Source organism: Astatotilapia calliptera, chromosome 7, assembly GCF_900246225.1.
Source record: "Astatotilapia calliptera chromosome 7, fAstCal1.2, whole genome shotgun sequence".
NCBI classification, from domain to species: Eukaryota; Metazoa; Chordata; class Actinopteri; order Cichliformes; family Cichlidae; genus Astatotilapia; species Astatotilapia calliptera.
Window position 1 is genome coordinate 59,521,526 of NC_039308.1, and position 13,461 is coordinate 59,534,986.

General features: G+C 42.5%; 2 protein-coding genes across 7 annotated transcripts; both read left to right on the plus strand.

Annotated features, from left to right (window-relative positions):
* Positions 1-16: 16 nt before the first annotated feature.
* Positions 17-9,835, plus strand: prr5a (proline rich 5a (renal)). 6 transcript variants are annotated; one of them, XM_026176236.1, is made up of 14 exons: positions 189-250; positions 1,035-1,071; positions 1,495-1,540; positions 1,978-2,149; positions 3,305-3,435; positions 5,701-5,826; positions 5,913-5,993; positions 6,458-6,506; positions 6,626-6,683; positions 6,783-6,874; positions 6,960-7,100; positions 7,550-7,685; positions 7,780-8,052; positions 8,139-9,835. In XM_026176236.1, the coding sequence occupies exons 5-14, from the start codon at positions 3,305-3,307 to the stop codon at positions 8,432-8,434; spliced, it is 1,383 nt and encodes a 460-aa protein (XP_026032021.1). In that variant the 5' UTR covers positions 189-250; positions 1,035-1,071; positions 1,495-1,540; positions 1,978-2,149; the 3' UTR covers positions 8,435-9,835. The 6 variants fall into 6 exon arrangements, with proteins under 6 accessions (XP_026032022.1, XP_026032026.1, XP_026032020.1 ...); XM_026176239.1 differs by lacking the exon at positions 189-250 and adding an exon at positions 322-964; XM_026176237.1 differs by lacking the exons at positions 189-250; positions 1,035-1,071 and adding an exon at positions 17-78.
* A 627-nt stretch (positions 9,836-10,462) lies between these two features.
* On the plus strand, positions 10,463-12,557 carry tmem60 (transmembrane protein 60). The gene is made up of 2 exons (XM_026176245.1): positions 10,463-10,646; positions 10,866-12,557. The coding sequence occupies exon 2, from the start codon at positions 10,953-10,955 to the stop codon at positions 11,355-11,357; it is 405 nt and encodes a 134-aa protein (XP_026032030.1). The 5' UTR covers positions 10,463-10,646; positions 10,866-10,952; the 3' UTR covers positions 11,358-12,557.
* The last annotated feature ends 904 nt before the right edge of the window (positions 12,558-13,461 follow it).

Consider the following 13,461-nt stretch of genomic DNA (forward strand, 5'->3'; position numbering starts at 1 on the left):
AAAACAGGCTAAGCTGGCTTCACTTATCGATAAAACAACACGAGATGAGCCTGACACCTCCGTAGACACCCGATAGAAGTCAGTGCATACAAACTAGCCGGTTACAGTCCCTCTAAACTGCTTTCTGTGTTGAATGAGCAACAGAAAACACGAATATTATTTCAAAGAGGCAGCCATCTTTCTGAACTTCCCGCTCGGACTACCGGAGGAGGAGCTTATGGTGCCTTCACGCCTATTGGAAAATAAACAAGTAACTGAAATCTAGGGGTTACTGGGTTTACATGCAAAATTTAATTATTAACTTATATATTTTAAAGGCAGAATCAACTATTTAATTTTTATTTTATTTATGATAGTTTAAAAAAAATATACATCCACTGAAACATAAACGATGCGCCATGAAAGTCATATTTCCTCTCAGAGGGCTAGATATAGAAAATGACGAGGTGGGCTTAAATGCATATTTCATTGTAAATATCTAATAATATTTATGTTTGAGTATGCCCCATCTAATGACTGGAACTGGTGTGCAGAAGAGACAAAGGCAGGTGATACTACCCGTAGGGTGTGGCTAGAGGCACATTCTTTGACCTCACATCCTCAGGTCAAGGTCTCTACAGACACTGGTTTTGAGTTCCTTAATTAATCTTTGAAATCATTATATTCGTTATTCCATAATAAAACAGTGTTTACAACACGAGGTTATTAGAGGGGAGACTTTTCACTGCTTTTGATATGATCTTTTACGCTGGCCCTTGTCTGGTTTGTGTGCCTTGTGGACTGTTTATCTGTAATGATTCCAAGCTTTAAAATAAATAATCAAATGACTACAATAGCACTGTAGGGAAAACAGCTTTATAATAAAATAAAAAACATAATGCAAGCTTCAGAACTCAATCGGCTATCATGGACACACAAAGCCTGCATATAACAGCATGCAAACCGCATGCAAGCGGTTAAACAGGTTTGGATTCTGCACACAGGGAACATTTTCCGTTCGCCAAACCTCTATTTCAACAAGCTCTGATCCACAGACACTAAAGTGACCTCAGAGGAGATTTGCAAAAGAATGTAAGTAGCTATGAGAGATTTGATTAATGCAGTTAAAATTTTAACAGAAGCTAAAGGTTTTGCATTTGTTGTTTGGTCTTCCTTGTGCAGTTAATTAAATATCTGCAAGAGCTCTAGATCTCTACCTGTTTTCCCTGTTTTAGCTGGAATAGCAGGCTGATCAGGCTGGTGTGTGTTTGCACTAAATCTCGTGGGATTGTATGGGACAATACAATCTCCCTTTTATTAACAATCTGAGCTAAACGCACCGTGTTATAAGTTATAACGCACCTCTTTGATCCAACAAGAGCCATTTTCTGTCACATGTATAGGAGTGCCAGGATTTTTGCACTGCAGACAGAAAACAAAATTTATTCCTTACAGTTTCCCACAAGACTGCCCCCACACCCCCACCCTTATTTTTTTTTAACATCTCATCCACAGAAAAAGGGGATTATCCGGAGAACACACGCATCTGCACTCACAGATGGTAAGGCTCCCCCTGTGTGAAACTGCGTGGATTTGGGTCAGAGCTGGAAACTGTGTTTACTATCTTCTGTTTATGGCCATATTGCAAAGCAAGGCCTTTCTCACCACTGACTGCACACCTGTGCACTGCAGTGTTAGCACACTGTTTGCGTATTAGTGTTCCCCCGGTTTGTGTGTTAATCCTTACAGTCTTCGTCTTAATAATAATAAAATCATCCCTCCGGAATTAAACTCTGCCATTATTCTTGTTTCCCATTGGAGTTATCCCCTCCCGCTTACATACAGCTATAACCACGGACGCACGTGCACGTGCTGCTCGTGGCCGCGTCCACGCGTCCAGGTTTCGCGTTTGCATCTCGTCAAAACAAAGCGGGGGCGAGCCGGAGCGAGCAAGCGGCGGTTCTTTCTTCTGGCTTCTTACTGAATGAGTCCCCGCAGGTCGGACCTTTCCACCGCCCGCCCGCCCGCACCCCGATGCCCGTGAGGGTGCGCAGACCGGCGGGTAACAGAACAGGAGGCAGCCGCTGATGAACCCGGACAGTAAACACTTCCCCTCAGCACTACATGACCGTTTCATCCCAGCAGGAGCTACACGACAGGATCAGGAACGGTGAGTGCGGGCTACAGTGGGCGGGCAGAGGCGCATGACATACGGCAACTTTGTGGCCATTATGATACAGTTTTTATCCAAAGGTGGACCAAATGCAGCATCTGCATGTGTTCGTTACACGGTGGCTTTGTTTACCGGGGCACTTTGCTTCATTGTGTTCTGCGCACAGGTTTTTAAAAACATAAAACATCCACGTACGCACGACTGGCGGTGCATTCCTCCCAGTAGGATAAACGTGGACTGTTGATTGCGTGTCTGGCCGATTCAATGGCCGTATGATGTGGAATGGCTCAGCTCGGAAGCACGGGGAGAGATCCATACAGCAGAAAATAAATTTATGTTCATACGGATAATTTTTCTGAATTTTTTAAAGAGGCATCGATCTTATTGGAATCGCCCCTAAAAGACAAGCCAAGGAGGAGGGGTGAACAAAAGCAGAAATGCCCAGACTGGCGTGGCATGGCATTCCGGGTAGACAGTGAGCAGCCAGCGCTGCTGACTCAGATGTGATCTTACTCTAATTAAACTGCACGGCCGGTTCTTCTGAAAACACACGAGGCACCCCCCTCTCTTTGTGCTTTACATGTTGAGGCTAGTGTTGGCTCTTTTGTCTGTAGAGTGACAACCCAGACTGCTGTTCTCCCCTCTGACCAGGGGATGGTGCTTTACTTTGTACAGTACGTTTCTATAGGGAGACACCCAAACTGAGAGCAACTGTAACGCTTTTACAGGAATAACTGGCGCAGACTGATGCGTGTACACACATGCACTTCTCTTTTCTCTTTCCTCTGATGTAATGCGTGTGCAAACCCTGGAGGTCAGCCCAGCTTTGATTGCAAAACACTCCTCTGTGGTTTTGAACTGACAGTCAGGTAGAGAATAAAGAAAGAGAAAGCGCTCATTGTGAGGAAGTCTCAGATGTGGGGTTTGATTTTTATCCTGTACCCCTTTGACCGTGAATTTCGCTTTACTGTGTTGTGTCTCTTATACCGCTTTAATGTTCCCTGCTTGACTTGCTCTCTCAAAGTAAAGGGCGGAGATGGCTCATGACTGCACTTGAGACATTTCTCATCGATGCCTCACACAGCTCCTTGATCCAATTTTAATCCCTCCTGCTAGCTTTTGTTGACATTTCCACTTTTACGCAAACTTCAGATGCTTGATGGACTGCGGCGGAGGCACGCCTCCCGGCCCTCCCCTCGACCCCTGTCGCTCAACTTCAGCACCTTCTCGCCCCCTCCTCCGAGCCCGGATTTGGACAGCAGCAATGAGCATCCAATCAGGAGGTGAGTCTCAGTTCCTGGGCTTAGCATTTCACAGCGTGCAGCCTCCTGGAAAATGCATTAAATATTTATAAGCATTTACAAAAAGAAAAAAGAAATCACACCATGTCTGTCCCAGAAGATTTCATTAACCAGCTGAAACACATGCTGGTCTAATGGTAATGATGTCCTGGTGGGATGTTTAATTGACTCATTTCCTCATGTATGGGCACCTCATTCGTTTGTGCACTCTGCTTTCCATGTTTTCTGTCTTCATGTGTGTGGGTGTGAAAGGGGGGGCTCTGTTGTTTACTGCTGTGTTGTCAGCAGAGAGTTTCAGGACTGCGTGGGTTTGAACTCATCATTTCTTCTTTTTCACCAGGTCCTCCTAAAAATATGCAAACAGTGTTTTCTGTCTCTCTCTCTCTTTTTAAAAACTTTTAGGATATTTTAGATTGATGAATGTGTTAAAACATGCACTTAAATTTTAGGTATACGCGAATTACATTACATTTTGGGAATTGTGCCTCTTAAAGGGGGGGGGGGGTTCACCCAGAGCTGGTACTTCTGACAGCATTACAAGATGGAAACATCAGTGTTTCCCTTCACTGAGCTGTAATCTTAATGTGCAGCACACGTGCTTCCTTTGCTGGCAGGTGCAGTTCCTACATGAAACTGCTCACACTGAGGTTTGTGGATTTTTTTTGAGGGTGGTAACAGATGATTTCTAAATTAGAGACGCCAAAACTTTCAGTTGTGCAGAGAAGTTTACAAACACTCATCATGGACACGAATGTCACAGTAATTTTAGAATTTTAATTTCTTTGAACTTTTTCTAGGTTGGAACGATACACCATACATCTTTAAGGACTATTTTCTCTAAGGCAAAAAGTATACATACACACTCAAATACATGTATACTCCCTCACTAATATTTGATTAAATGTCTCTTAACAAGTTGCACCTTGACCAGATGCTTTTGGTAGCTGTCAACAAGCTTCTGGCATAACAATGCCTGGATGTTAGATCACTCTTCTTAGCAGAATTCGTATAGTTCATTTAAACTGGTTCATTTAAACTACCACTGCCAGTACCACTGGCAGCAAACCAACCCCGCAGCATGATGCTATCACCACCATGCTTGACAGCTATTTCTGTGTTCTTAGGTTTGAAAACTTAAGCTTTACTCCTCCAAATATGTAATCATAACAACTAACAGGAAGTTAACAGGCCTTGGCTTTTTTTAAAGTTAAAAAACACTGTAGAACCTTTAGCACCACTTATTAAAAATTTAAGGGAATATATGTAGATTTCTGACCCTGATTAGAAAAAAATCCAAAATAAGTTTAAACTTGTAAATGCATTCCTTGTTTTTTGATAAGATGCAATCACCCCCCCCCCCCCTCTTCCCCCTTCATATCTATATATCTTCATATGTTCATATCTCTGCAGTACGTTAATCAACTCCTGGCTGTAGCTGCATATTTAGCTTCAGTGGTTAAAAATATGATATCAATCTTCTCATCTGACCCCACAGCAACAAAAAAAAAAGAAAAAAAGAAGAAGATAAGAAATCTAATATTGGTCAAGCTCCTGTCTCACATATTGTGCTACTTTTTACTTTTATCCTGCTGCACTCGCCACCAGCTGTGGGAGAGCAGGAAAAGCCTCTTTTATTGTTCTGTATTGTGTCCGTGCTTCCTGTCACTGTTTCTGCTGTTGTTTAAAAGCCGGACGACTTCCTCCTCCACCTCATCTGCGTACAGTAATATTCACAAAGCCCCGGCTGCTTACCATGCAGTTCCTTCTGGTATCTGTGCTCTGCATAAATATTTGTTTGCATCAATAGCTGTATTGTACCAACAGAGAGCCAGGGAGGGAGGAAGAGCTTGCACGCCCCCCCCCTTCTACCCGAGCGTGTGCGTGCTATTGTTTTTTGCTGTTCTGAGACAGGCAGTACAGCGACACTGTGGCCCACCTCTCGGCTGAGCTCCACCCATCCTGCTCTTAATGTGCCGCTTCCATCTCACCATGCATCATTCTGTCCTTTATCTCTCCTCCTCTATCACTGGTTGCTCTTTGTATTGTCATTGTGCTTGTTATGTTTTGGGTTTTTTCCTGTGCATACTCTCTCCTTTTATGTTCTCCTCCCTTTCTCCTACAGCTACAGCCTCCTCGTGTTTCCTCTCTGTGTGTCTCTGTATGTGTCGGCTCATCGGCTGACCTTCTTTCTCTCCCGTCCTGTACTTAGAATACTCTGTCTCTCTCCCTTTACATTTGCCTCATGAGGACTCTGCACCGGCTGAAGTTGATGAGCTCTCCCAGCCTCAGTGAGCTGGGGAAGAGTGAGAAAAGTTCGCCGGAGGACCGAGGGGAGAAGCAGAAGAGGGCAGGAGCCAACGCCACCTGGAACAGGTACACAAGATATGACAAAGGTAGTGTTTAAATGTGTGTGGAGATTCTTAATTTACACCAGCTCGTGTGTGTGTGTTATGTTGCAGCATCCATAATGCTGTGATAGCAGTCTTCCAAAAGAAGGGCTTGGCGGATAATGAACTTTACGTTCTTAATGAGGGTGTCCGGTGAGTGTAAACAGCCACACTCACCCACTCACTGACTCACTCACTCGCACACAAACACTGCTCTCAGAAAACTTCCTTATTTTAGACCGTTGATGTCATTTTGTGCTGTAATCGTTGTAATTACCGTGTGTGCTGTATGTGTTGACTGAATGTTTTCTCGTGAACGGGTTTGTTTGTGTGTGTAGTGTACAGCATGTAGGCTTGGGGAGTCATGTGGTCACGTCAGATATCTCATTATCTTTCTGAACCAGACCCATCACTTGTATCCGCTTCCATTATAGCTGGGTAAACATATTTCTAGAAAAGTCACAAGGAGATTGACACATTTTTCTATAACTACACAGACGGATCTGAACATAACATGGCTGCCAAGCACTGTTTTTACAAAGTTATAAACACATAATTAGCCCAACACCACTTATTATCTTTCTAACTGTATTTATTCATTTGTCCCTTTTCCTCAGGCATCTTTTAAAGACTGAGCTGGGGTCCTTCTTCACAGAATACCTTCAGGTAATGCACCTTAAATAAAACAGGACGTTTATTTCAGATGTATTAAATTCAGAGCTCTTTGAGACGGGAATTGGAGAGCAGTTCTACAGTGATTCATAATTACTGGCTTCTTTTCACAGAATCAGCTGCTAACGAAAGGCATGGTCATCCTGCGGGACAAAATAAGATTCTATGAAGGTAGGCAATCTTGAAATTAATAAATAAATAGAAATTAGCATATCTCACTGGAAATCAGCTTAATTCAGCTTCGAGCATGTTCCTTTGGGATCCATGCAGGCCAGAAGTTACTTGACTCTCTGGCAGAGACCTGGGACTTCTTCTTCTGTGATGTTCTCTCAATGCTGCAGGCCATCTTCCACCCGGTTCAGGTAGGCGAGCATCTCAAGAGTCTGATCTCCGTCCTAGCCCTTTATTGAATCGATGCTCAGTCTGTCTGCTGTTTTCTGCGCGCAGGGTAAGGAGCCTTCTGTCCGACAGCTCGCCCTGCTGCACTTCAGGAACACCATAGTGCTCAGCGTAAAGCTAGAGGACGCCCTGTCTCGCCCGCGGGCCCGTGTGCCTCCCTCTGTTACACAAATGCTGCTCATCCTACAGGTAGGCCTGCAGACATCAAGCCAAGCTCATGGCTTCCTTATGTGCTGCTCAGCACCGAGTCTGAGTTTGTTTCCAAACACCTGCTGTTGTGCATTTTTGGCCCAGCTTGTTTCTAACATTAATGATAAGGTTTAATTGTATTGCATTATTCTGAAGGTGTTCATGAAGATAAAGAAGTACTACACTGCTGTTGTTTCTGAGTAAATTACTTTTAGTTGGGCGTATCTTCATAAAATTTACTGATTATTAGTTGATCTGCTGGTTATTGGTTGTGACATACTGTGTTAATGCATTAGTTTTTAGTCATGCAACCCAAACATTATTCAAACAAATATATATTTTTATTGTCACACAGTTTTTTTCCTCTTCTAAACTTAAGCACCAACAGCCCACAGGGGTGATCTGTGAGTATGATGGTGCTAAATATAAAATTTAATGCCTGTGTTTAGGGGGTCCATGAGCCGCGTGGTGTGACTGAGGAATACCTGAGGTTGGAGTCACTGATTCAGAAGGTGGTCTCGCCCTATTTGGGCACCCATGGGCTTTACTCTGGAGATGATGCTGAAGCTCACTGCAATGTTCTGGGTGAGGCAGAAGCGGGATAAAAATAACAGTTTTCAGGGTTGAAGGGTTGGTGAAGCTTAATAACGTCTTCCCATCTTTCCCTCTTGTGTTTCAGAGAAGCCTTGGGGCTGGTCCAAGTCAGCGGATCAACCGTCTAAAAACCCCGTGGTACGATCAAAGAGCTACAATGTTCCTTTGCTGCTGACCCCAGTGGCTGAGTATGACCCAGATGCCAACTCGGTTGGCAGTGGAGGAATTCGGCGTCACTCGGCCTGTGAGATTACATCGTGCCTGGAGGAGCAAGGACTGGCCTATGCTGACCTGGCCCCAGGATCAGAACTGTCTGGCTCCTCCTCCAACAGACTGTGTGTGGGCTCTCAGTTCAACGGTACGACTGTAGTCCTCACTGTGTTGATTATTATGAAGCATCATTATATGCTAAACCTTAATAATCCACTATTATCTCCTTCATAGGTATAGTACAAGCTGGAGCCAGTGCCATGGACTTGCCTCTGCTGTCTCCCTCCATCCTCCCGCTTCATTCCTCAGGAGCTCTCCATGGCACCGAGGCCACAACAACAATGACTGATCTCAGTAAGGGAGCATCCTCTACGCCGCCCAGTGAATCATCCAGCCCTGAAACCATAATTGGACAAGTGCTAGAGTCTGCAGACTCAGGCCCAGACGGGATATTTATTGATTTCCCATCTCACTCCTCAGAGGTGATGGGGCTCAGCCTCAGCCACGAGAGCAGGCAGAGCACTGTGTAACTGTGGTTGCCTTTAGGGATGCACCCCCCTATTCTGGAGGCAAGAAATCGTACATTTTGAATGGGTACCATCTTACTGTTTAGCTTTGGGTTTTTTGCTGAAGTATGATAAGTTTCCCTAACTAGTTCCTTCCAAGTGCTTTCACTTTTGAATGAAATTTTCATTCTTAAAAACAAGAAAAACACGATTGTTAGATAAGTGGTACTGCTATTAAAGGACTCGAGGATGCATCTGATGGTACTTCACATTTTCACTGTTATCAACAAAAAATCTCTTAAAAAGACTACAATGAGCAATGAATTGATGATTATGAACAAGTGCTCCATTGTTTTTTGAACATATCAGTAAGCCACACACTTGGACTGTAACGTTCCTTATTTCTTTTGTTTGCATTTCTACTTTTATGCACTACAGAAGTGTTGGCTTATATTATATGTAAAGTGAAACCACAGAGCAGTCTCACTATTTCATAGCCACCATTGACTCACATCTTTTAGACTGTTATTTTGAAATATTACCTTAAAAACTGCATAAAAAGTTTAGTTAAATAATAAATTAATGTTTTAAAAAGTTTTTTCCCCCCCGACGTTATACATTTACCACCATGTTTGCTGTTGCAGAAAAGTGTCGCTCCTATAACGTCTCTGCTGTAACTTGGTTCTAAAGACTTGGGTCTAGGAATAAATGAGCTTAGGTGAGAGTCACACCCAGACTGATACACTGTTTATTTTCTTGATGGGTTTTGTCAACAATATAAAAACTAATAAAACTACGGAGTGTTATCAGACTTATCCGTTGCCCCACAGAGGTGCTCTTAAGTAAGAGTAAAATTTGAAATGATAAGGATTTTCTTATCTCTGCAGAGGAGAAAGCTGCCACAGTTACCTAGAGAAACTTTTCATACACAATCCATTTCGTGGATTTGCTTTGTAAATGTGTAATGTCGAACAGTTTCATATTTTTTGCCGGGTAGTAATGAGCTCCTCTGCTCTCATGCGTCAGCGGCGCTCGTAGAGTCTTTTCAGAGCAAACATCAGTGTGACGGCATTTTGGCGAACAGGACAATGTTTATTGTTTACATTTAACAAAGATATGAAGATTTTGACTGAATGTTGTCTCACACACTGTATTTTGCACCACCACTATCTTGTAAATAAAACTGCATTGTTTTTATTTGTATTTTTTTTCCAGAAGCTGTAAAGTGAGCATTTACCTTGAAAAGAACTTAAATTTTAATAAGGGCTTTTTAACTGAATCTTTTTCAATGATGTTTTACCTCAAGCGTTTTGTACTTTACTTTTTTGACAATCTATGATGTCTCTGGAGTTGTACTTTGTATTAATTTGTAATACTAGCCCAGTAAAAGAGAAATAAATGCATTTGAGGAATATAAAAAGAAAACATGGTGCATCTTCTTCTGTTTTAAAAAAGCATTTTATTAGAAATAAATGTCTGCTCTGCCTTTGTACAACACATATGTTGGATTTTAGGAAGGGGGGGGGGGGCTCTGCAGCTGAAGCTGGATTATTATTTATTTATTTATTTAATTAAATTATTTATTTATTTATGTTTAGGCAAGTTCCACTTGCAATCTAGGTTGTAACCAAGATTGTAGAAATCCCCCTCCCTAGTTTAAACCTGTACCACTTCAATAAAACAAAAAACTAACAAACAAAAAGACCAGGAAGAACACATTATTTACATTTTATATTTATAAGTGAAATGCTGAAGTCAGTCAGCTTTCGTTTTATTGTTAACTCCCCTCGGGTTAATCTTGGAACTATTAAATCCTTTCAGCTACATCATGTAATCTTTATCAGCACAGCAGATGGTGTTTGCTGAGTTGCTGGAGGGAAGAAATCAAGTAAGTCGACCTTTAAAAAAAAAAAAAAAATCAAGCATTTGTTTGGTTAGATCCCCACTAGGTTGCTATGAGTGGGTGAAGCCCCAATCCAAAAACAGATTGACAAAATCACGGTTTTGCTTTGAAAATTATAAATGTAATTTTATTTAGGACGTGCACTTGTTTTGAAAGGACTAACCGGAAATGCAGGGTAACTGTCGGCTGTATGTAGCTGAAAGCTAACGTTTTGTCGCATTTCTTCGCCGCTGTTTTCAGTCTGTCTGCTATTTTGGTATTTGTCTTCGTTTGAAGAGTTTGTCGTTGAAACCCCGAGTTAAAGACATCGAACTGACTCTGCTGCTGAACTCGGTAAGACTGCGAACAGTGGGGTCAGTTTTACAAGTTAGCTACAGCTTGCTAACATACATTAGCTTCATGTTTGCTTTAATACTGAGTGGAAGTATCAGGAGATGGATTTCTCTACAAGACCCGTGAGGGTCTGCTTCCTAGTGGGGGAGGTCTAGTTTTCAGTCATGTGTTTATAATTAAGGAGTGACGGGCCTGTGCTGTCTTCTGCTGTGTTTTCAGATCACCTTGACTGTGCTTCTCCTCCTCCTCACCTTCTTCAGTCTCTCTGGGTGTGGGTGACACTGGCTCTGTGCCAGTCCTCCACAGATGAAGATGTCCCTGGCCCAGCGAGTGCTCCTCTCATGGATATTTGCTCTGATCTTCTTGATTCTGCTGGTCCTCAAGCTGGACTCCAGAATCCACTGGAATTGGTTTCTAATCTTCCTCCCTGTTTGGACCTTTGACAGTATCCTCATCCTCATGCTGATAGTGAAGATGGCAGGCCGCTGCAAGCCAGACTTTGACCCCAGGGAGGGTGAGCAGAGCTTGAAGAGCAGGCTGTGGTACCTAACAGCCCTGCTGCTAAAGCTGGCCTTCTGTCTGACTCTGTGCTCCCGCATGGAGGGGCACACAAAAGTGTGGATCAGTGTGGTCTGCATCCCTCTGTGGGTGCTGCTGGGTGGAGCACTGATAGAGCTGGGCTACAGCGTCTTCCACTATAGGAGAGACTGAAATTGCCAGAATGTGAACTTTTTTTTTTTTGTTGTTGAAATACTCAGGCATCTGTCACGAAGCATACATCACTGAAGGAAGATGCTGACCTTTATTTAAAACACTGTTCCTTTGCTGTAAGTGCAGACTCACTGGGTTAGTGACATCTACACACTGGGGCATGCAGGCTCTGCTTCACCTTCACCTGCTTCAGGCGGCATCAGAGTGTTATTTTGGGACATGTTTTTGGACATGTGTTGCTGCCTTTTAGCTCATTTTTAGTCATTAGTAAGGAATGGATTAAACTTAAGAGCCAGGTAAAAAGTCTGGCTGATCAAACATGTGCTACACAAAACACTGATCTTAACTTTTCTACATTAGCTGCAGTCTGTCAGCAACAGTTTGAATGTAGATGAGAACTTCCCCCATCTGCTCATATTAAATGTAATTTGCACTGTACAACCTGCTGTAGACATCTTTTTGAAAGCCAGGAAAAAAAATGTCACTGTTCATCCTTTTGTCGACTGTTTTACGTCATGTTTGCAAACAAAATGACCCAGGGAGATTTAAGAGTAAGTGCAACCTTTGCTGCAGGTCAGTATTTAAGTCTTTTGAGCCTTCATAGCAGGAAAAGGCTGAATTCCAGGATGCAGTGTGTTTGTGGTGTCTCTGGATGAAGAGACATGAAATGAAATTCTATCATAAAATTCATGATAGAATTTAATTTTTTAAAAATCCAGTCATCTCAGAGTGACTGAGATATCTACAGCTGATAAGTGAAGCCGATGTCGAAGTACGTTTAACCTGCATTCTTTTTAATGGCCACCAGGAGGTGATATATGTGGTTGCAAGAGCACTTCCAATGCTACAAAGACTGTGTGAAAATGATTCTTAGACATAACCTCTGTTTCAGGTTATATTGAATAAAATTGTAAATTTTGGGCTGTCTATGTGACAGAGATGTGGATTTTCTGGACACGCTCATTGGCTAACAACTTGTGATTGTGTGCGAGTCCTCCTACTACACTAGCTGTGTGTCACACTCCTCTTATACACCTTTGTATCCTTTATTGTAACTTGTCCAACAAACCTATGCTCCAGATGCATTTTCAGGAACCTAGAGATCCTGCAGCACGGCATACTGATTTCCAGGTCAGGAGGGTGTATTAGATGAGAAAATAAAAATTAAAGTTAAAAAGGTACTGCTTCCTTATGCTCCAAGAAGTTGGGATTCTCATGTTTGATTTGGCATAGATTTTTCCTGATGTAACCCTTCAATTTATCCGCATTTGGGATTCCTCCTGGACTACAACACCACAGTACCACCTCTTCTAGGATCCAGTCAAGTTTTGCTCAACATGGAGCCAAAAGCAAGCAGCGACTTATTTTTACTGTTTTTCTCTGGTGGGAGGGGCTTAGAGTTCACACTCACAGCATATTTGGAATACATCCTGCCATAATCTGAGGTTTCTTTTTTCCCCTTCCCTACAGTGGATCATCTGCCTCCATCTCACCCTATACCTATCATCCTGCCCTCTCACATAAACTACTCATTTGTAATCCTGTCCTGGTCGCTCCCAGTGAAAACACAAGCATCTTCACCTCTTCTCTTGACTTTATGTAGCAAAACCATCTCCAAACCATTATAACAGGTCTAACTACTATCATAATATCCTTCTGCCCCACCCCTGCCTCCACATTCTTCTTTACCTGCCTTGTGCCCTGACTGTTGCTTTGCATGCCTGACCCAGCAGCCAGAAAGGCAAATGACTGTGACCTCATTGATACAAAACACAGGCGAGACTTTTAACGCTGACCAAGTCAACATTTTGAACCATTTATTGAGAGGTTCTGATCAGAGTATAAATCACACTACCAATTCTTAGGAAATAAAATGTATTTACAACAGAATTTTCACATACATCGGTTTCAAATAAAAACAGACAGTAAATGATATAAATAAGTTCTATGGAAAATAAAACCTGTCTTACAAAAAATATATGCAATTTCTGTATACATTTTCTCACATTGGTGCTAATAACATCTATACTGTACAGTTTTGGTACATACAGTATCATTTACAGCCCTGTGTGAGTCCAACAGTCCAGTCTGAAAACAACTACTT

What these genes read in the sequence shown, in the direction of transcription:
- prr5a (XM_026176237.1), top strand. Translation starts at nt 3,305, where the DNA reads ATGCTTGATGGACTGCGGCGGAGGCACGCCTCCCGGCCCTCCCCTCGA. An exon ending in AATGAGCATCCAATCAGGAG is followed by an intron (nt 3,436 to 5,700) that starts GTGAGTCTCAGT and finishes TTGCCTCATGAG; the next exon opens with GACTCTGCACCGGCTGAAGT. An exon ending in TGTGGGCTCTCAGTTCAACG is followed by an intron (nt 8,053 to 8,138) that starts GTACGACTGTAG and finishes TCTCCTTCATAG; the next exon opens with GTATAGTACAAGCTGGAGCC.
- tmem60 (XM_026176245.1), top strand. Translation starts at nt 10,953, where the DNA reads ATGAAGATGTCCCTGGCCCAGCGAGTGCTCCTCTCATGGATATTTGCT.